This window comes from Pecten maximus, chromosome 2 (assembly GCF_902652985.1).
Source record: "Pecten maximus chromosome 2, xPecMax1.1, whole genome shotgun sequence".
Classification (NCBI taxonomy): domain Eukaryota; kingdom Metazoa; phylum Mollusca; class Bivalvia; order Pectinida; family Pectinidae; genus Pecten; species Pecten maximus.
The window spans coordinates 43,923,948-43,945,565 of record NC_047016.1 but is presented as its reverse complement, the minus strand read 5'-3'; the positions used below and the strand labels follow the sequence as shown (position 1 = coordinate 43,945,565).

The following is a 21,618-nucleotide window of genomic DNA, read 5'->3' as shown; positions in this document are numbered from 1 at the left end:
GATTTATATGTACTCTATATGTTATTATTTTATAAAAACGAGTCAGGCACCTGTGTTCTTAATGACACTAAATGTCCCACAATACATTCTCTGAAATGAAGGATTTTCCGGAAACAAAAATTGTTCTTAAATATCTTTATGTTGAATGGTTTCCTCAGACAGACCAGCAGCAAGCTATGTAATAGTACAATAGTAAAAAATAAGTAATACTTTAAGTTTTGATTGAAAAGGGCCGTTTTATTGAAACGACATAAAATATAACATACATGTTACAATCATGTAATAAGCATCTTACAAAGAATACAACTTGCATTTGCTTAGTATTTATCTAAAGCAATACAAAATAATATTAAATTTGTATAACTATTGTAGGTGAGGGGACCAAAAAACGCCCCCTCACCGAAACAAAACAAAAGTTACAAATCATGACATGCCAAACCCAACAAATGACATGGGAGGCGCAACAAAAAGGGGTGGTGGCGGGTAAATCAATATTAAGATGGCGCCTACCTTTTGACCTGCGGGAATTTTCTGAGAGAGTGACGCTATCAAAGATCACGTGATCTAGTATCCTTCCGCATCACAGTTTCTCAAAGGGGACACATCACTCAGAAAATACCACGCTACGCCAAAGAAATTAAACCATAACAAAAATACAACCATCATCATAAATGCAATTTAATTTTATTAATTAAATTGTTGTTTTATGTTGAATGGTTTCCTCAGACAGACCAGCAGCAAGCTATGTAATAGTACAATAGTAAAAAATAAGTAATACTTTAAGTTTTGATTGAAAAGGGCTGTTTTATTGAAACGACATAAAATATAACATACATGTTACAATCATGTAATAAGCATCTTACAAAGAATACAACTTGCATTTGCTTAGTATTTATCTAAAGCAATACAAAATAATATTAAATTTGTATAACTATTGTAGGTGAGGGGACCAAAAAACGCCACCTTGCATCAAGAGCCTCTTTAATGAAGTATATTTATATATACACACTAGTATAAAAATGGCTCCTCAATGCAACCCCCCCCCCCCCCCCCCCCCCCCCCCCCCCCCGACTTGCCAGGAATGCCCTGCATTCAACGGCAGTTGGTTATGAAAGCTAACTTTCTTTCTACTCTATTTGTAATGTGGGAATACGAATATATCGCTTAAATGCATTGGAATGCCACCTGCCCATTGCTTGTATGTCTGCTTCAGAAATACCACGACTGGCTGCAGTACTTGCTGCTCCTATTCTGAAGCTGTGACTTCTATACCATGTAGGATCGTACTGGGCTACTAACAGAGTCTGCTTTAGCATGTTACAAAAACACTGGTAAGTCACAGCTTTCCTGTTTGGTTGAATATAGATAGGACCTTCAGAAGAGCCCCTTAATTTTAAATACTGAAATAAGGCTTGGACAGGACAAAATTCAATGTTTTGTTGAACTTTAATAGTCAGAGTCACCGGAGTGCAGTTATAATGCCCTTTGTAGGATTTGAAACAAAGTTCTAACCTAAATGGAAAAACATCCCCAAGCCTATAAAACTGAATATTGCTGAGCTGAAGAACGTTTTGGGCATTACCATTGTAAGCTATTTCCCCGATGCGAAGGAAGGCATGAAAAGCTAACAAGTTCATGGATTTGAACATGATCATGTCATAATAAGATGTACATGTTTTCGATAATGAGGTCACAATCTTGTGCAAGATGTCCAGCGTGATTGGCTGCCTAAAATCTGGTTTGTCTCCCCCTTTATGCAAACCCACTAGCATTTTTCGTATAAGAAAAGACTGTGTAGGATCTGAAAAACCGCCTAATTTGTGAATATAGGAAATTGCTGATATGTAACTGTGAATGGTTGATGATGCCAAACCTGTGTCAACTAAACTAGCGATGAATAAAGCTAGATAATGAACGCTTATGGGCAGACAGCATTCCACATGCAGTTGATCAACGACAAACTGAGAATACAATGTGAAGGCTCTTCTATATAACTGTTTTGAGCCTTTTGATAATGCCGCATCAATGAGCTGATGTACTCTTGCACTTAAATTAGTAATAGTTGTTCCGGAATTGGGGTCGGATCGGTGTCCATGTTGGGAGCTGAGCGCCGAAATTGTTGGACCTGCAAACGAGACAGGGCGTCAGCTAAGTCATTGTGTTTTCCTGGTATATGCTTAGCTTTAAATTGAATATTAAACCTAAGGGAAGCCAGAACCAGACGCCGGACTAGAATCATCATCACATGATTGGGAGAGGTTTGTTTGTTAATGATAGCTACAACAGTTTCATTGTCAGAGAAAAATAATATGGACTTGTTACGAAGTTGGGGTCCCCAATGTTCCAAAGCAATGGTAATGGGAAACAGTTCTTTGATATTAATGTGGTGCAATTGTAATGCATTATCCCATTGCCCATAAAACCACTTAGTACCAAGCAAACCCCCGTAACCTAAATTACTCGCATCAGTAAACAAATGGAGCACATCTGAGGTATCCCACCGATTAGGTAAGAAGAAGGTGCAGTTGTTGAAATGTTGCATGAACATTAACCACATCTGCATATCAGCTTTAGCTTCCTTTGTTAACCGTACATGATGGTGTGGTTTAGAAAGACCCAGTGTCAGATTGATTATCCTGCGCAGAAAAGTTCTACCTGGAATGATAACCCTACATGCAAAATTTAATAAACCAATCAAAGATTGTAATTCCTGAAGTGTTGCCTTAGGTTTAGTGATGAAATGCTGCAATAAGGCTCTGATTTTATCCACTTTATCCACTGGTAGTCTTGCTAACATTAAATGGGTATCAAGTTCGATGCCTAAAAATGTAAGACATGTAGTGGGCTGAACTGTTTTGGATTGTTTAATTGGAACCCCGACCTGTTGGCATAAGAGTAAAAAACTATCCAGCGCCTGTCGACATTCTGTCGAAGAAGGTTGCCCAATAAACAAAAAATCATCTAGCACATGTACCACTCTAGGAGATTTAAAATAATTATTCATCACCCAGTGGAGGGCAAAGCTTACTTTTTCAAATAGCTGACACGATATAGCGCAACCCATCGGTAAGCACCTATCATAATAATAAAGGCCTTCAAACAACATACCTAACAATTCATAATCTCTAGGATTAACAGGGACTAGCCTGAAAGCTGACTCAAGGTCGGATTTTGCCAACAAAGCGTCTTTTCCACACTGATTAATGAACCGTATTGCATGATCCAAAGTTTCGTATTGGACTGTTTTTTGCTCATCCCTAATGCCATCGTTTATTGACTCACCTGAAGGAAACGATAAATGATGAATAAGTCGAAACTCTCCTTCTTCCTTTTTAGGTACTAAACCTAGTGGAGATATTTGAAGGGCCGGAAATGGTAATTTTTTAAAGGGGCCTGCAATTCTATTAAGCGAAATTTCTGCTTGAAGTTTTTTCCTTAAAATGTCAGGATGTTCTTTAACTGACTGTAAATTCTGACTTAACCGATGCCTCCTGGGACCTTGAAACCCAATTGCAAACCCTTCTGCGAATCCATGTTCTAAAAATTGAAACGCATCTTTTGGATAACCCTGCAAATACAGTGCTAACCGATCAAATTTAACTGGTGTGATATTACTTATTGTGAGTTGATTTGGGTTTTCCCCCAGAGCTGTTGGTAGGTGATTGGTTGGTTGATGTGGTGGAGTCACCTTTGTTTGTGTGTTGCTGACACTTCCGAAAGGAATGATTTCCTCCACAGTCCCTACATGCATGTTTAAACCAGCAATTGGCTCTATTACATGAGCCTTTCTTCTGAAAGGCATAACAGACCATATGCTGTTGTGTTGAGGACCCCGACTGAGACTGATTCTGGCTTTTTGTGTACCCCTTGTTGGATCGAGCCCCAAAAGCTGCCTGTGAAGTCATTGCCTCTAAATACAACTCAGTATTAGCCTGCTCATATGGTAATAGATGAGGGTTTGCCTGTCTCCACTTTCTAAAGTTGCTATCATACACAATAGCTGCTTGATCTCCCGCCTTCTTAGCAATATGTTGCACAATATGTGCATATTTCATTAAAGGAGCTGCCAATTCCGGCTTACCTTGTACCACTATTGTAACAAAAACTTGGAATGCTGCATTCCATTGATCCATTGTTCGAATAGGGACTGGGCGTGATTTTGGGACCAAAGCCAAATTATTTGCCTCCATAGTGAGCTCATAAGTCTCATTATGCTTAACCTGAACTAAGGCCCCAAACTCAACAAATTGCTCAGCCCAAATTTTTTGTTTTAAACGTATATCAACATTCACATCAAGAGGGCGGGAGATCGAGTTCATTGAAAAATTGTTGCTATTTAGAGCTGGTGTACCTGTCAGGGAACTGATGGCTTCTGTGGCAAATGTGCTGGAGTTTACATCAGAGATGGCTACTCCGACCTGTTCTGGCCGTTCCACTGAGGTAAGACCTTCCCTTGCTGTGGAGGAATGACTCATGGTGGCTTGAGGCGTTGTATGGGTTTGAGGGGCAGTAGATGTGGCAGGTACGGGCACAGTTGGCCCCATCAGATTTGCTGACCTCATTATCAGTCCATCTGCCTTCATCTGTCTAAGCATTTCAGCAGCCAATTCTGACACCCCAGGAATGGCTGGTGATGGTGGCAGTGCTATTAAGGCACTGGAGGCTGATGCTGTGTCTTGGTTAGGCGAATTCCCCACAATCGTCACCTGTTCCTCAATATCTTCGCTGATGTTTGTTGCTCTTTGTCTCCTACCAGGACGTACCAATGCATGCCGTTCCTTGGCCTTTCTAGATGGTCGTGTAGGTGGCATGGTTATTCTCCCTCAAAACAAAACAAACAATCGTGTAATTTTAATTTAAATGTTTAAAAAAAAAATTGATAGAGTTAGCCTTTGACTCCCCAGCAATTTCTTATGTAAACTCCTACTGTCTGTTACACAGGGATAAATAATTATCACCCTAACAACAAAGCAAAGTTATAGCTGCACCACAAGAAATCCAAGTAACCAAGTCTGATGTGTATAATCGCTCAACAATGGGAAAAGTATTACTTTATCCCACATGAACACAACACAACAATGGTGCATGTACCATGCCCACATGTGTTTATAACATAGATGCAGCTCACCAATGGTGATAGCGTGAACCCACACTATCCCACATGAACTTGTATCACACAACACCTGCCCCGCAAACGAGCGAGTGATCTCATAAAATACTTAATACAACTCGGATTTCAAATATGGGTAGCCACTACAACTTAATACAGACCTGACAATCCACCAGACCTCCTTTAACTAGGATTAACTTATCCGTAGAACCCGCTGAACTGTTTATGCCGGAAGACTCATTTGTAAACATTTGTTTATACCTTCGAGACGCCCCCGGAAGCAATCTTTCTACCACACGGCGCATGTGTCAAGCGAGTAAACATAGCTTTTATCGTTCGAGACCACCCCCGCCACAACAGAAAAATTTCCGTAAGACTAATCGATTGCTACTGCACAGTATATCTTCAAGTCGTTAACAGAGTTAATACAAACTTATCGGAAAAAGTTAAACACTTACATATCGTGGTTGATCTAATTGGAAATTCTCCGATATGATGAGAGAACCGCTCCCCGAACACTCCTGATATATTTAGGTAGCCCACAGGAATTGTTCAAATGCACCCCATCTGGCAGAAACACGTTATTTATACTGGCCTTTAGTCCCTTGTGCTTGTGGTAAGATATATGAGGTATCCGTGATATAACGTCCTTCAACTCCCGATTCACTTGACGAACCAACTCATTATACCGACTTGGCGATAACTGCCTTGTCCTTTCTCGGGGCAAAAGCTGCATAATACAAACATGGCGGACGGCATGTCCAGACACTAGCCAGCCAGCCACCGACATAATGTCCTGTGCTATTTTTGCCGGGACCACATTGGTATTGTCCAAATCATTTCCGCCTATTTGCAGAACAACAATATCAGGTTTGACGTGTGTTACAACTCTTGAAAATTCCCCTGATACCATATCGCGCACCTTGCCGCCTCCCTTGCCTTTAAATGAAACCAAAACATCATCGTCCGACAAACGAAGATTAGTCCAGTTTGAATTAGAACCGTTCACCGCCTCCCCGAGCCTTCTAATATAACTATGGCCCATCACTAACACCTTCACATGCATGACCGAGCAAAAAGGTTGTGACCCGGAAGGTAAACAAACTTGGCAAACGTAAATAAATCAATATTAAGATGGCGCCTACCTTTTGACCTGCGGGAATTTTCTGAGAGAGTGACGCTATCAAAGATCACGTGATCTAGTATCCTTCCGCATCACAGTTTCTCAAAGGGGACACATCACTCAGAAAATACCACGCTACGCCAAAGAAATTAAACCATAACAAAAATACAACCATCATCATAAATGCAATTTAATTTTATTAATTAAATTGTTGTTTTATAGTAGTATTCCTAAGTTTTTTTAAACACCATCACAAACTTGTTGGAGCACGTCAGAACATTGTCAAAGCAGGGCACCTGTGGTCGAAGAAGCATAGTGCATACAGTCGAGAAAGCATTAGGCCTATATATGGAAGTAAACACCCTTACATGTGACGACATGTACCCACAATGCAATTTTACATTTCAGCCATTCGCATGAATGAAGTTCGCTCGCGTGATCCATTTTACTACGAATTTACTATAGGCCTACAGTATCAGGTGTTTGTCCACATGCATTGCATTGAGTTACCCGGTGTTGCCATATTTCGTCTTAATGTGTTTGTATGTTTTACAACTCTAGTCCTTGCTTTGATTTCTTGGAATTCATTCCATCTTGGTTAACAATAAACATGGGGTGACAGTTTGATGGTACAATGTTAGTTAAAATGCTTAACGGCCCATCAACACTATAAAGGTCATTAAGGCCAAAATAAGTGATTAAAAATACGAGCAATAAGGGCAAGAGACAAAATGACATAAATCAACGAAATATGCAAAAATGTAGAAATATATTGGAACACTCACGATAGGTTTAAAATAAAAAAGTGGCTATGATTAGTCAAATCTTGCGGTAAAGACCAATAACTTTCAAATAGTTCAAAATTTTACAGACTCTTACAGAGTCTTCAGATTTGCCATGCTGTTGTAAAAACTCTCCATTGCAAGCTGTAGATCAATGCAATCCAATAGAAAGTGTTTGACGGTAAATGGTTCATTGCACACGATGCACTGGGGCTGGTCCTCACGCTTCAATAAGTAGGAATGCGTTATACAGTGTATATGTATGGCCCATCCTAAGACGGGCAAGAACAACCACGTCTCGTCGTTTGTCTCTGTAGCAAGGAGACCATTTGCCGATATTTCCTTTGATTGAGTATAGTTTATTGTCTACATATTGGTTCCATTCATTTTGCCACTGTGATAATAAAAATTATAGTTCAATGTAAGTACATACATATATATAGATGCTACTTCAGTTAGCTAAAGGGACTATTACCTAAGATTTCAACCTCTGGAATTATAGAATTCCGCCTATGAATAATAAGATATATCGATAATTAACAGGGCCCGGGAAAAGCACTCGTCTTCTTGTCCTGACGAGTAGATTTCCCCGACGGACGAGTGGTTTTAATTGTCAACTAGTCCGTCGGACGAGTAGAATTTCTCTATGTTATTTCAGTATTCGTTAATAAAATTGCTTAAAATTTGATGCATTGTTAGTTATGTATTCTTTTTTGTGCCATTATTACGAAAAATAGTAAAATTTCTGCATGATAGCAGGCAAGTAGGACTATCTACGTCTGTAAATCGGAAGTCATGTACGATGACCGATAACCTCCTAGTGTTCCGGGTGACATGTTAGTATAATGGGTGTTGTCCGAGGATGTCTGCATAAAAATGGCTCAACGAAAATTGGATGGTTATTTTTATTGTCAGTCAACCTGAAAAACAGGATGGCAGTTTAATGTGTTGACACGACTGATTCAAATGAAAACTGTAACCCTTTCTGATTTCTGACAAATAACTGATTAAGTCACAGCTATATTTTATACTGGTTCATCGAAAACTTTCTCACAATTTCTCGCGTAATGTGACCTATTTCCCTATGTTTACATTCGCTACATTCCGGTATTAGTTGAATCATCAGTCTTTCTATCGATGGATTAAAACTTTACTAACGTAATGAACATTATAAGATCGAGCGTAAATGTATTGAATACAATTGGTAAACAGCCATGTGAAAAATGAGAATGTTGTATAGCAGATAATTCTGAAATTTTCTGGACAAGTGAATTCTTTGTTTGGACGAGTACTTTTATTCAGGCAACTCGTCCGATAGACGAGTGCTTTTGAAAGTTTTTCCTGGGCCCTGAATTAAGCGATAAACGCGCCTACAGCGTCAACTTTGTTGTCACGTGACGAAGTCATTAACTTCCGTTGCAAAGAAAAACTGGATCACGAGGCAAGTGTGAACAAACACGCGTCTAAGTCATGACACTTACTTTTACATCTTTCTGTTAATTTTTGTTTGCAGTAAATGATTCTTTAGTGTTATAATATATAAGGTTTAACAACCAAACTTAGTAATTTGTAGTTTTGTTGTGGCTTTGTCATGCAATAATCAACTTCAGTGTTTTTGTTTGGCCTGTTTTACTGCCAAAAATGCTGTATTTTCCCAAAATTTCAATGAAGTTTCCCAATTATTAAAGTTGAAAAAAAAAAAATGTTTCTTTTACCTATTCCAGGGTAGCCAACCTGTAAGTAGCCCAATGTGGGAGATCTCCCACATTGGGCTCTTGCAATGTGTGAGACTTTTTTACGACGTCACGGCATCACGGCGTTTTATTATTTGACTAAATGTTGTAGAAAAAATATCAGACATTAACAGATATTTAAGCCATTTATTTAATATATCTTCTTGCTTTGAAATCTCCTCCTTTGGAGCAAGGTGATAGTCAATAATTTCCTCCTCAAGTGAATCCTTCTAACCTTGGTGACATTATATGTAATCTAGCTGCCAGTTATAGAACTTAAAGAACTAAAGTTTCCAATAGTTTTTGTAAGTTGATTATTAATAGTTTTATTCAATAGTTTTAGGGTTAAGATTATAAAATGTTTTGAAGCAATGGATAACTGTTCTATTTATATCATGTAGGCGTTTGAGATTTTTGCATTTAATTTCTAGTAGATAATATAAAGTATCTAGCTCTATGCCTAGGTACCAAAAAATCCATGTCAAAGAAGGATCATGCAGGGGGAAATTTGCAATCATTTTGTCCGTCACTGCCATATAGAATTCCCGATTGTCTTGCAAAAGTAAAAATAAAATGCGATTACTTATGAATTATCATCTGTCAAAGAGTAATTTTTAGCTGTGGTAATTATATAAACTTTTACCTGAAAAACCAACTCAATGCCAACTGACAAAATGTGGCGTTTTATATCGCATACTGCGCTTGATCTGATCGAAAAGTTGGCTTTAAACAACCTGCAATAGGCATGCCACTTTACTTTACGAAAACACTTTTAGAAAACCAATCATGATTTTTTTCCCCATGGCGATTCTTTGAACTTGGCGAGTTTAGTGGACCAGATATCGATCTTTTTCCTTTTAGGCAACGGCATATTTCACGAAATATCAAAGGGATTGTTTAGTTATAAAATGACAATATGAATATTACTCACTGTTTTTGTAGGCCTAAGCTTAGTTATCGCGTTTAGAAGCCAGCTCTCCGAACGTGCTTCCATCGCTACCAACCGGATGTAAAGCGCGACGCCTGGTGTAATCTTTACAAAAACTGTAAGAGTTATTCCCCTTTGAACAGTCCCAAGCTAAAGTTGTTGATTTCATGGCTTCGCGCGAGGCAACTTGAGAAAACTTAATCGATGTGTGAGATTTGTACCTCACGTTACGTGAGGATTGCTTCAACGTGAGAAGGGACATTTTAGGGACGTTTTTACTTGAGTTTTTCATCTCACGTGAGTGAGTTGGCAACCCTGCTATTTTGACATTGTGTAAATGATAACATCGTGATTTCCGAAGCCATAAAGTATTTTCCAATCCTAACTTATATGAACGTTATCACTTCACAAATGTAACATCATCCCGTAGACCTAGAGGCGTGTGATCTTTGTTCTTTTAGATCTTGATCTTTAAAACGCTTTTAAGATGTCAGTGATTTCAAGTGCTCAAATGATGCAGACATCGTAAAACCAAATACTACACAAATGACCAACTGAAAAAATCATGAAGGTCAGAGTTTGAATTATCTGATATATATTTTATTACTATAAAAATAAAGATTTTGACTTGGACCAGTGAGATACTTCAATTTATGATCCGTGTTTTTGAGTTATCCTAGTTAGGAGTTCATTAATTAGTCCCCTGCCGTTTGAAAAACGGGGGGACTATAGGTTTTCCGTCCGTCTGTCTGTCCGTTCTCACGAAATGATAGTTATGTGACTGATATTGTGGCCACATCATAGTTATGTGACCTTTCAGAATTATGTGACCGTCACATAGGATTATCATTTAAAACTGTGTAAAATAGGTAGTTATGTGACTTAAAAATATCCAAGAGAGAGGTCACATAATTTTTAGGGACAAGCATCATCCGTATTATGGATGTCCGTATTGTATATTTTAGGTGTTACCTCCCTTGCTCCGTTGTTCTCCGAGGTAGTTTATTGCAATCGTCTTTTGTCCGGCGTCGTGCGTCGTGCGTCGTGCATCGTCCGTCGTCCGTCGTGCGTCGTAAACAATTTACATTTTCAACTTCTTCCTAAAAACTGCTGAACCAAATTCAATGAAATTTTACAGGAAGCTTCCATGGCTGAGGGTGAACCAAAATTGTGAATTATATGGTCCCCACCCCCTAGGGGCCTGAGGGGCGGGGCCAAAAAGGGTCAAATTGACTAAAACTTCAAAAATCTTCTTCTCTACTCTCAGATAAGGTGGAATCAAACACTCTTCATAGATGAAAGGGTCTTAAGGTGCTTTACCAAAATTGTGAATTTCATGACCCTGGGGTCTCATGTTTGCCCCTGGGGAGGGGGTAAACTTTGCTATAGTTTATATAGGGAAATCACATTTTTGACTATTATTTGTTGGATTTGTATTGGAATTCATTCTAACTTGTATCAAATTATCAGCATGGGATGACACTTTGATGGTATGTACATGTTGGCCCTAGTTGACCCCCAGGGGCTGGTGGGCGGGGCCAAAAATGGTCAAATTTACAAAAATTTCAAAAATCTTCTTCTCTACTCTTAGATATGGTAGAATCAAATACTCTTCATAGATGGAAGGATCTTAAGGTGCTTTACCAAAATTGTGAATTTCATGACCCTGGGGTCTCACGTTTGCCCCTGGGGAGGGGGTAAACTTTACTATAATTTATATAGGGAAATCACATTTTTGACTATTATTTGTTGGATTTGTATTGGAATTCATTCTAACTTGTATCAAATTATCAGCATGGGATGACACTTTGATGGTATGTACAGGTTGGCCCTAGTTGACCCCCAGGGGCTGATGGGCGGGGCCAAAAAGGGTCAAATTGACTAAAATTTCAAAAATCTTCTTCTCTACTCTCAGATATGGTAGAATCAAATACTCTACATAGATGGAAGGATCTTATGGTGCTTTACCAAAATTGTGAATTTCATGACCCTAGGGTCTCATGTTTGCCCCTGGGGAGGGGGTAAACTTTACTATAGTTTATATAGGGAAATCACATTTTTGACCATTATTTGTTGAATTTTTATTGGAATTCATTCTAACTTCGTTAAAATTATCAGCTTGGGATGACAGTTTGATGGTATGTACATGTTGGCCCTGACTGACCCCCAGGGGCTGATGGGCGGGGCCAAAAAGGGTCAAATTAACAGAAATTTCAAAAATCTTCTTCTTACAGCCCAAATAAGGTAGAATTAAATACTCTTCACAGATCGAAGGGTCTTAAGGTGCTTTACCATAATTGTGAATTTCCTAGCCCTGGGGTCTTGTGTTTGCCCCATGGGAGGGGATAAACTTTACTATAGTTATAGGGAAATCACATTTTTGACTATCATTTGTTTTATTTGTTTTGAAATTCATTCTTTCATTCAAATTTACTAAAATATTTCAAAAATCAGGTGACCGTTAAGGCCCATGGGCCTCTTGTATCAATATGCCGCCTGTTGCTTACATGGCAACCATCCTGAACTCATCGGGTATTATCGCTGAAATAATGTAGATTCCCCGAGGAGTTCCGGATGAGACTTTCACGTGTCAAGCGTCTTTTTGACAGTCTCACTATTTTTTTTTACGAAGACGGCGCATTTCCGGTTAAAACGCGGGAAACCCAGATCACATGTGATGCTGGCCTCGTGGTGTGATCGGAAGAAGAACGAAGGTAAGTTTGGGGTATTGTTTAGTAGTTAGGCATAAGAGATTCTGAACTATGTGAGGAAGAAAACCAAAAATTGTGTGATTAATAAAAGCACCTTTGCGATGTTGATGCCGATTAGGTTTTATAACTAGCGGTCCAAGTTAGCGATTTCATCAGACAGTCAGAAACATGGCGGACTTTGAAAATGACATTCCTTGCACATTCATGCTTTTTGAATCAGATTTTGAGTATTCACAGGCGTGTGCATTCTGTTCTGAATCAAACCTAGATGTTTTGGAACTTCACGTCCATGGATTCGGCGTGACTGTTTTTTTCTTGCCTGAAGAAGGAAACGCATGTTGTCAATTTTGTGTTTCACTTGGATTATCGCCTGTGCGATTCGCCAGACAAAACATATAACTAAATTCATTATTCAAATAGATTTGACAGGAAAAGCAGGTTAGCATTTTTAGCTCACCTGGACCGAAGGTCCGTTGAGCTTATGCCATGGCGCAGCGTCCGTCGTCCGTCCGTCCGTCGTCTGTCCGTCCGTCCGTCCGTCAACATTTGCTTCAAATCGCTACTAGTCATAAAGTTCTTATTGGATTTTGACCAAATTTGGCTAGAAACATCCTTGGCAGAATGGGAACAGATTTTGCATAAATGTTGACTCTGACCACTGAGGGGCCAAAGGGGCTGGGCCCAATAGGGGAAATAGAGGTAATTCCTTTAAATCGCTACTAGTCATAAAGTTATGAATGGATTTCAACCCAATTTGGTCAGAAACATCCTTGGGGGAAGGGGAACAGATTTAGCATAAATGGTGATTCTGACCCCCGAGGGGCCAAAGGGGCGGGGCCAAATATGGGAAATAGAGGTAATTCCTCTAAATCTCTACTAGTCATAAAGTCATGAATGGATTTGAACCCAATTTGGTCAGAAACATTCTTGGGGGAAGGGGAAAAGATTTTGCATAAATGGTTGCTCTGACCCCTGAGGGGCCAAAGGGGCGGGGCCCAATAGGGGAAATAAAGGTAATTCCTTTAAATCGCTACTTGTCTTAAAGTTATGAATGGATTTCAACCCAATTTGGTAAGAAACATCCTTGGGGGAAGGGGAAAATATTTTGCATAAATGGTGGCTCTGACCCCCGATGGGCCAAAGGGGCGGGGCCCAATAGGGGTAATAGAGGTAATTCCTTTAAATCACTACTAGTCATAAAGTTATGAATGGATTTCAATCCCAATTTGGTCAGAAACATCCTTGGGGGAAGGGGAACAGATTTTGCATAAATGGTGGCTCTGACCCCAAAGGGACCAAAGGGGCGGGGCCCAATATGGGAAATTAAGGTAATTCCTTTAAATCGCTACTTGTCATAAAGTTATGAATGGATTTGAACCCAATTTGGTCAGAGATATCTTTGGGGGAAGGGAAACAGATTTTGCATAAATGGTGGCTCTGACCCCAAAGGGGCTAAAGGGGCGGGGCCAAATATGGGAAATAGAGGTAATTCCTCTAAATCGCTACTAGTCATCAAGTTATGAATGGATTTTAACCCAACTTGGTCAGAAACATCCTTGGGGGAAGGGGAAAAGATTTTGCATAAATGGTGGCTCTGACCCCCGAGGGGCAAAAGGGGTGGGGCACAATAGGGGAAATAAAGGTAATTACTTTAAATCACTACTAGTCATAAAGTTATGAATGGATTTCAACCAAATTTTGTCAGAAATATCCTTGGGGGAAGGGGAACAGATTTTGCATAAATGGTGGTTCTGACCCCTGAGGGGCCAAAGGGGCAGGGCCAAATATGGAAAATAGAGGTAATTCCTCTAAATCTCTACTTGTCATAAAGTTATGAATGGATTTCAACCCAATTTGGTAAGAAACATCCTTGGGGGAAGGGGAAGAGATTTTGCATAAATGGTGGCTCTGACCCCCCGAGGGGCCAAAGGGGCGGGGCCCAATAGGGGTAATAGAGGTAATTTCTTTAAATCACTACTAGTCATAAAGTTATGAATGGATTTGAACCCAATTTGGTCAGAAACATGCTTGGGGAAAGGGGAACAGATTTTGCATAAATGGTGATTCTGACCCCCGAGGGGCCAAAGGGGCGGGGCCAAATATGGGAAATAGAGGTAATTCCTCTAAATCTCTACTAGTCATAAAGTTGTGAATGGATTTGAACCCAATTTGGTCAGAAACATCCTTGGGGGAAGGGGAACAGATTTTGCATAAATGGTGGCTCTGACCCTAAAGGGGCCAAAAGGGAGGGGCCCAGTGGGGGAAATAGAGGTAATTCCTTTGAATCCCTACTAGTCATCAAGTTATGAATGGATTTGAACCCAATTTGGTCAGAAACAGGGGAACAGATTTTGCATAAATGGTGACTCTGACCCCCGAATGGCCAAAGGGGCGGGCCCAATAGGTGAAATAGAGGTAATTCCTTTAAATCGCTACTAGTCATAAAGTGATGAATGCATGTTCTATAAACAATTCTTGAGGTCTTTCAGACCTTAGAGAGTCTGGACTTCATTAATCTTTAAAGCAGTTCGGATTCCCACACTTTAACCATATATAGCATTGTTAGAGTTTTACAAATAAAACAATTTGAATATGAATATTATTTCAACATTTGGTCTAATCCAACCCATGGGCCTCTTGTTTTCGTTTGACATTAATTTATCTGATGATGTACTGAACATTATTTCTTGTTATTGGGTTCAAATGGCGGACCTGAACATATCGACACGACGTTGTATCGGATATTGTGAGTTTGAAAAACTATCAGAGTTGGTATCTGCAGTAAACTACTGCTGTTTCAAAAGACTTGATTTCGAAGAAAACTATATAAAAAAATGTGTGTATTTCTTTGATGTAAATGCCATCCTTGGATTTTCGACTTACTGTACGAATCTTGGATTCAAATACAAGGTTATCAATATTTGAGAAATGATATCGTCTGGTTTGAAGGTCAGTATGAGTGGTAACAAATCTGTGACTGTTTTTTTCGGGCCAAATATCGGTCCCTAGACTAGAGAATTTCTGCTGCATTTTTCTAAAATCTTTTCCCATTTTTCGCAGTTCAATACAAGTTATAACGTTAACTAACAAATACTGTTATGTGAATTTCAAAACAATTTTCCTACTTTACGTTGGCCTTTTCAAATTTTAATGTTTGAAATATTTTAATTGTTAATCACGATCAAGACGAGTTTGTACTATCACTAGATCGGAATATTATTGATTTTATAGAGAAAATCATGTGTTCGAATTCGAACTACACGCCTATTCGAACTGACCTGGAAAATTTGACAGTCTGTACGTGGCACTCTGTGCCGTGTAAATCTGGCTTGGAAAGTTTGAGAACACATGGCGCCTGTACATGTCCTGTCATAAGTTTCTTGTCATGTAATCTAGCTCATTACGAGGTTCAGATATTTTCTGATAGACATTCCTTGCCTGAGCTACGATTGGCATCCATGTCTGCTTGTTCAGCAAAATTATTGATGTCCAAACTCCAACAAAACAAGGAAATTTCAATATATTCTGACACACATTAACATCTATTGTAACTGTTATCAAAGTAATTATCTGTCAACATGATCTTAAATACTATTGAAAGTTATGTTGTCCGATAAGGTTGTTACGGTAAAACAACTGTTCTTGATTCTTGATTTTGTTTTGAAATTTCACCAATAAAATCTTCACACTACATGTACAAACATCTATGCCATATTTTAATTCTTTGTTAGTCATAATGTACATGGACATTGGGGTGTTAACTGTTAAAAAGCATTCCCGTGTACGGATTGATACATGGCTTCCTGCTGTTTTGCTTGTAATGATAGTGTTTGACCATATACATTAGTATATTTTTTTCATCATAGAGAATCTAGTCCTAATTGGGTTCTTATAGATATCTTGATAATCTTTCCGAAACATTAAATCAAAGTTAGTGTCTAAAAATGTTTAATTATTACAGTTTAAATGGTATATTTCGAAAAATTCCTTTCTGAAAAATACTCGCTCGCTCCGATTTTAAAGGGATTCAGAATTTTTTTTAAAGTGAAAAAAAATTTGCTCGCTCGCTCCAATTTTGAAATCCCATTTTCCGAAGAACAAGATATCAAATTGGTATGGCCTTAGTGTCACATAATTATGGACATATTGGGTCACATTATTTTTGGCAATAAATTTGGTAAGATTTTACTGATTGCTCGTGGAAGTCGAGGTTTTCTATCAAAAGAGATGAATATATAAAAATATAATTTATAAATCCATAATGCCACATAATTATGGACATATCAGGTCAAATTTTTATTTTTTGGCAGTAATTTTGTTCAGATTTTTCTGATTGATCACGGAACTTTGGAAGTCAAGATTTCTTTCAAAACAGATGAGTAATCAATATTGCCACATAATTATGGACATTAGGTCACATTATTTTGTCGAATCACGAAACTTTGGAAGTCAAGATTTCTTTCAAAACACATGAGTAATCGATAGTGCCACATAATTATGGACATATTGGGTCACATTATTTTTGGCAGTAATTTTGTTCAGATTTTTCTGATTGTTCACGAAACTTTGGAAGTCAAGATTTCTTTCAAAACAGATGAGTAATCAATATTGCCACATAACTAGGTCACATTATTTTTGGCGGTGATTTCTGTGAGATTTTCTGATCTGATACATTTTGGGATATGACAGTCCAGATTCCCAATACAATTAATATGAATGATCTAATTAACTTATTTTTTAGTGTCGCATAATTATGGACATACAAATGTTTTGGGTCACATTATTTTTGGCGGTAAATTTTGTTAAGATTTTTCTGATTGATAGTAGACTAGAAGTCGGATTTCTATGAAAACACATGAATATAAATCAATAGTACCACATAATTATGGACATATATTAGTCACATTATTTTTCAGGGGTTTATCACCCATCTGTTTAGGTCCGTTTAACGGACCCATTCCCAATGACAAAAATGTGTGATTTTTCCCAATTTCCTACTTGAAAATTCCCTATCGAAATATCCAAAACAATTGTGTGGTTTCCTGACTCTCATACTTGAAAACCTTGTTATTCCAGGTAATATTCATATCTAAAGTATAGTCAACTATCATAACCACCATATTCTCTAAATACAGACAAGATATGATTTATGTAGTTATTACAAGAGTATTTGTCCAAATTTCCCAATTTGACCTCGAGGTCTGTTTCCCAAAACCCCCTGATAAAGCCGTTTTTTGCATGTAATTTCTGTTAGGTTTTTAGCTCACCTGGACCGAAGGTCCAGTGAGCTTATGCCATGGCGCAGCGTCCGTCGTCCGTCCGTCCGTCGTCCGTCGTTCGTCCGTCAACATTTGCTTCAAATCGCTACTAGTCATAAAGTTCTTACTGGATTTTGACCAAATTTGGCCAGAAACATCCTTGGCAGAATGGGAACAGATTTTGCATAAATGGTGACTCTGACCCCTGAGGGGCCAAAGGGGCGAGGCCAAATAGGGGAAATAGAGGTAATTCCTTTAAATCGCTACTTGTCATCAAGTTATGAATGGATTTCAACCCAATTTGGTCAGAAACATCCTTGGGGGAAGGGGAACAGATTTTGCATAAATGGTGATTCTGACCCCCGAGGGGCCAAAGGGGCGGGGCCAAATATGGGAAATAGAGGTAATTCCTCTAAATCTCTACTAGTCATCAAGTTATGAATGGATTTGAACCCAATTTGGTCAGAGATATCTTTGGGGGAAGGGGAACAGATTTTGCATAAATGGTGGCTCTGACCCCCAAGGGGCCAAAGGGGCAGGGCCCAATAGGGGAAATAGAGGTAATTCCTTTAAATCACTACTTGTCATAAAGTTATGAATGGATTTGAACCCAATTTGGTCAGAAACATCCTTGGGGGAAGGGGAACAGATTTTGCATAAATGGTGGCTCTGACCCCCGAGGGGCCAAAGGGGCGGGGCCAAATATGGGAAATAGAGGTAATTCCTCTAAATCTCTACTAGTCATCAAGCTATGAATGGATTTGAACCCATTTTGGTCAGAAACATCCTTGGGGGAAGGGGAAAAGATTTTGCATAAAGGGTGGCTCTGACCCCCGAGGGGCCAAAGGGGCGGGGCCCAATAGGGGAAATTAAGGTAATTCCTTTAAATCGCTACTTGTCATAAAGTTATGAATGGATTTCAACCCAATTCGGTCAGAAACATCCTTGGGGAAAGGGGAACAGATTTTGCATAAATGGTGGCTCTGACCCCAAAGGGGCCAAAGGGGCGGGGCCAAATATGGGAAATAGAGGTAATTCCTCTAAATCTCTACTAGTCATAAAGTTATGAATGGATTTGAACCCAATTTGGTCAGAGATATCTTTGGGGAAAGGGGAAAAGATTTTGCATAAATGGTGGCTCTGACCCCCAAGGGGCCAAAGGGGCGGGGCCCAATAGGGGAAATAGAGGTAATTCCTTTAAATCACTACTAGTCATAAAGTTATGAATGGATTTGAACCCAATTTGGTCAGAAACATCCTTCGGGGAAGGGGAACAGATTTTGCATAAATGGTGATTCTGACCCCCGAGGGGCCAAAGAGGCGGGGCCAAATATGGGAAATAGAGGTAATTCCTCTAAATCTCTACTAGTCATCAAGTTATGAATGGATTTGAACCCAATTTGGTCAGAAACATCCTTGGGGGAAGAGGAAGAGATTTGGCATTAACGGTGGCTCCGACCCCCAAGGGGCCAAAGGGGCGGGGCCCAATATGGGAAATAGAGGTAATTCCTTTAAATCACTACTAGTCATAAAGTTATGAATGGATTTGAACCCAATTTGGTCAGAAACATCCTTCGGGGAAGGGGAACAGATTTTGCATAAATGGTGATTCTGACCCCCGAGGGGCCAAAGAGGCGGGGCCAAATATGGGAAATAGAGGTAATTCCTCTAAATCTCTACTAGTCATCAAGTTATGAATGGATTTGAACCCAATTTGGTCAGAAACATCCTTGGGGGAAGAGGAAGAGATTTTGCATTAACGGTGGCTCCGACCCCCAAGGGGCCAAAGGGGCGGGGCCCAATATGGGAAATAGAGGTAATTCCTTTAAATCACTACTAGTCATAAAGTTATGAATGGATTTGAACCCAATTTGGTCAGAAACATCCTTCAGGGAAGGGGAACAGATTTTGCATCAATGGTGATTCTAACCCCCGAGGGGCCAAAGGGGCGGAGCCAAATATGGGAAATAAAGGTAATTCCTCTAAATCTCTACTAGTCATAAAGTTATGAATGGATTTAAACCCAATTTGGTCAGAAACATCCTTGGGGGAAGAGGAAAAGATTTTGCATAAAGGGTGGCTCTGACCCCCGAGGGGCCAAAGGGGCGGGGCCCAATAGGGGAAATTAAGGTAATTCCTTTAAATTACTACTAATCATAAAGTTATGAATGGATTTGAACCCAATTTGGTCAGAGATATCTTTGGGGGAAGGGGAACAGATTTTGCATAAATGATGGCTCTGACCCCAAAGGGGCCAAAGGGGCAGGGCCAAATATTGGAAATAGAGGTAATTCCTCTAAATCGCTACTAGTCATAAAGTTATGAATGGATTTCAACCCAACTTGGTCAGAAACATCCTTGGGGGAAGGGGAAAAGATTTTGCATAAATGGTTGCTCTGACCCCTGAGGGGCAAAAGGGGCAGGGCACAATAGTGGAAATAAAGGTAATTACTTTAAATCACTACTAGTCATAAAGTTATGAATGGATTTCAACCAAATTTTGTCAGAAATATCCTTGGGGGAAGGGGAACAGATTTTGCATAAATGGTGATTCTGACCCCTGAGGGGCCAAAGGGGCAGGGCCAAATATGGAAAATAGAGGTAATTCCTCTAAATCTCTACTTGTCATAAAGTTATGAATGGATTTCAACCCAATTTGGTAAGAAACATCCTTGGGGGAAGGGGAAGAGATTTTGCATAAATGGTGGCTCTGACCCCCGAGGGGCCAAAGGGGCGGGGCCCAATAGGGGTAATAGAGGTAATTTCTTTAAATCACTACTAGTCATAAAGTTATGAATGGATTTGAACCCAATTTGGTCAGAAACATGCTTGGGGAAAGGGGAACAGATTTTGCATAAATGGTGATTCTGACCCCCGAGGGGCCAAAGGGGCGGGGCCAAATATGGGAAATAGAGGTAATTCCTCAAAATCTCTACTAGTCATCAAGTTGTGAATGGATTTGAACCCAATTTGGTCAGAAACAGGGGAACAGATTTTGCATAAATAGTGACTCTGACCCCCGAATGGCCAAAGGGGCGGGCCCAATAGGGGAAATAGAGGTAATTCCTTTAAATCGCTACTAGTCATAAAGTGATGAATGCATGTTCTATAAACAATTCTTGAGGTCTTTCAGACCTTAGAGAGTCTGGACTTCATTAATCTTTAAAGCAGTTCAGATTCCCACACTATAACCATATATAGCATTGTTAGAGTTTTACAAATAAAACAATTTGAATATGAACATTATTTCAACATTTGGTCTAATCCAACCAGGTGAGCGATACAGGCCCCATGGGCCTCTTGTTTTATATGGTACATTTTATATGAAATTTCAAAATATATGATGAAATATATGAGTTTAAAAAAAAAAAATGAAAAATAAGAAATTGTTTATTTAGTGAATACAAATATCATGATTATTGACACCTCATGTTTGGATAATGAATTTGATGGTTCATTCTCTTTCTGAATGTCATATATTTTCAGATATAAGCTGTCCATGCATGTTTTCATGGTATGAAATGTAATTTGTTGTAATACCACCCCAACCCTGCAACAAATTTGGGATGGTATACTGGAATCACTGTCTCTCTGTCGTCTGCAAATCTTGTCTGGAAAACTCCTCCTAAACTTGTGAACCAATTTCAGTGAAACTACACAGGAATATTGGGAACCATGTGTAGATGTGCATTCTGGTTTTTGGTTGCCATGGTAACCTGGCCACTAATAATGTCTATAACCATGTTTTTGTGTTATGGCCCTAGCTCCATAGCTCATGAGTCCTGAGAACAATTTTATTCCAACTTTGTGAATTGTCTGACTTATCAAAGCCAATGATTTGACAATTATGGAGGTTGTCGCTACCTGATTGGTAACCAAATGAAGACCTACATATAGATAGTACACGTATGGTTTTTCCAGACTGTTCCTATAACCTTATGAACCAAATTCATTATACAAGTACTGTGTATAT

General features: G+C 39.2%; 1 protein-coding gene across 1 annotated transcript; it reads right to left on the bottom strand.

Annotated features, from left to right (window-relative positions):
• Positions 1-1,752: 1,752 nt before the first annotated feature.
• Positions 1,753-6,448, bottom strand: LOC117322188. The gene is made up of 2 exons (XM_033876959.1): positions 5,569-6,448; positions 1,753-4,822 (listed from the first exon to the last, which is right to left on the bottom strand). The coding sequence occupies exon 2, from the start codon at positions 4,809-4,811 to the stop codon at positions 3,612-3,614; it is 1,200 nt and encodes a 399-aa protein (XP_033732850.1). The 5' UTR covers positions 4,812-4,822; positions 5,569-6,448; the 3' UTR covers positions 1,753-3,611.
• Positions 6,449-21,618: the final 15,170 nt, after the last annotated feature.

Coding starts and splice junctions, on each gene's coding strand:
- LOC117322188 (XM_033876959.1), bottom strand. CDS start 4,811: ATGCCACCTACACGACCATCTAGAAAGGCCAAGGAACGGCATGCATTG.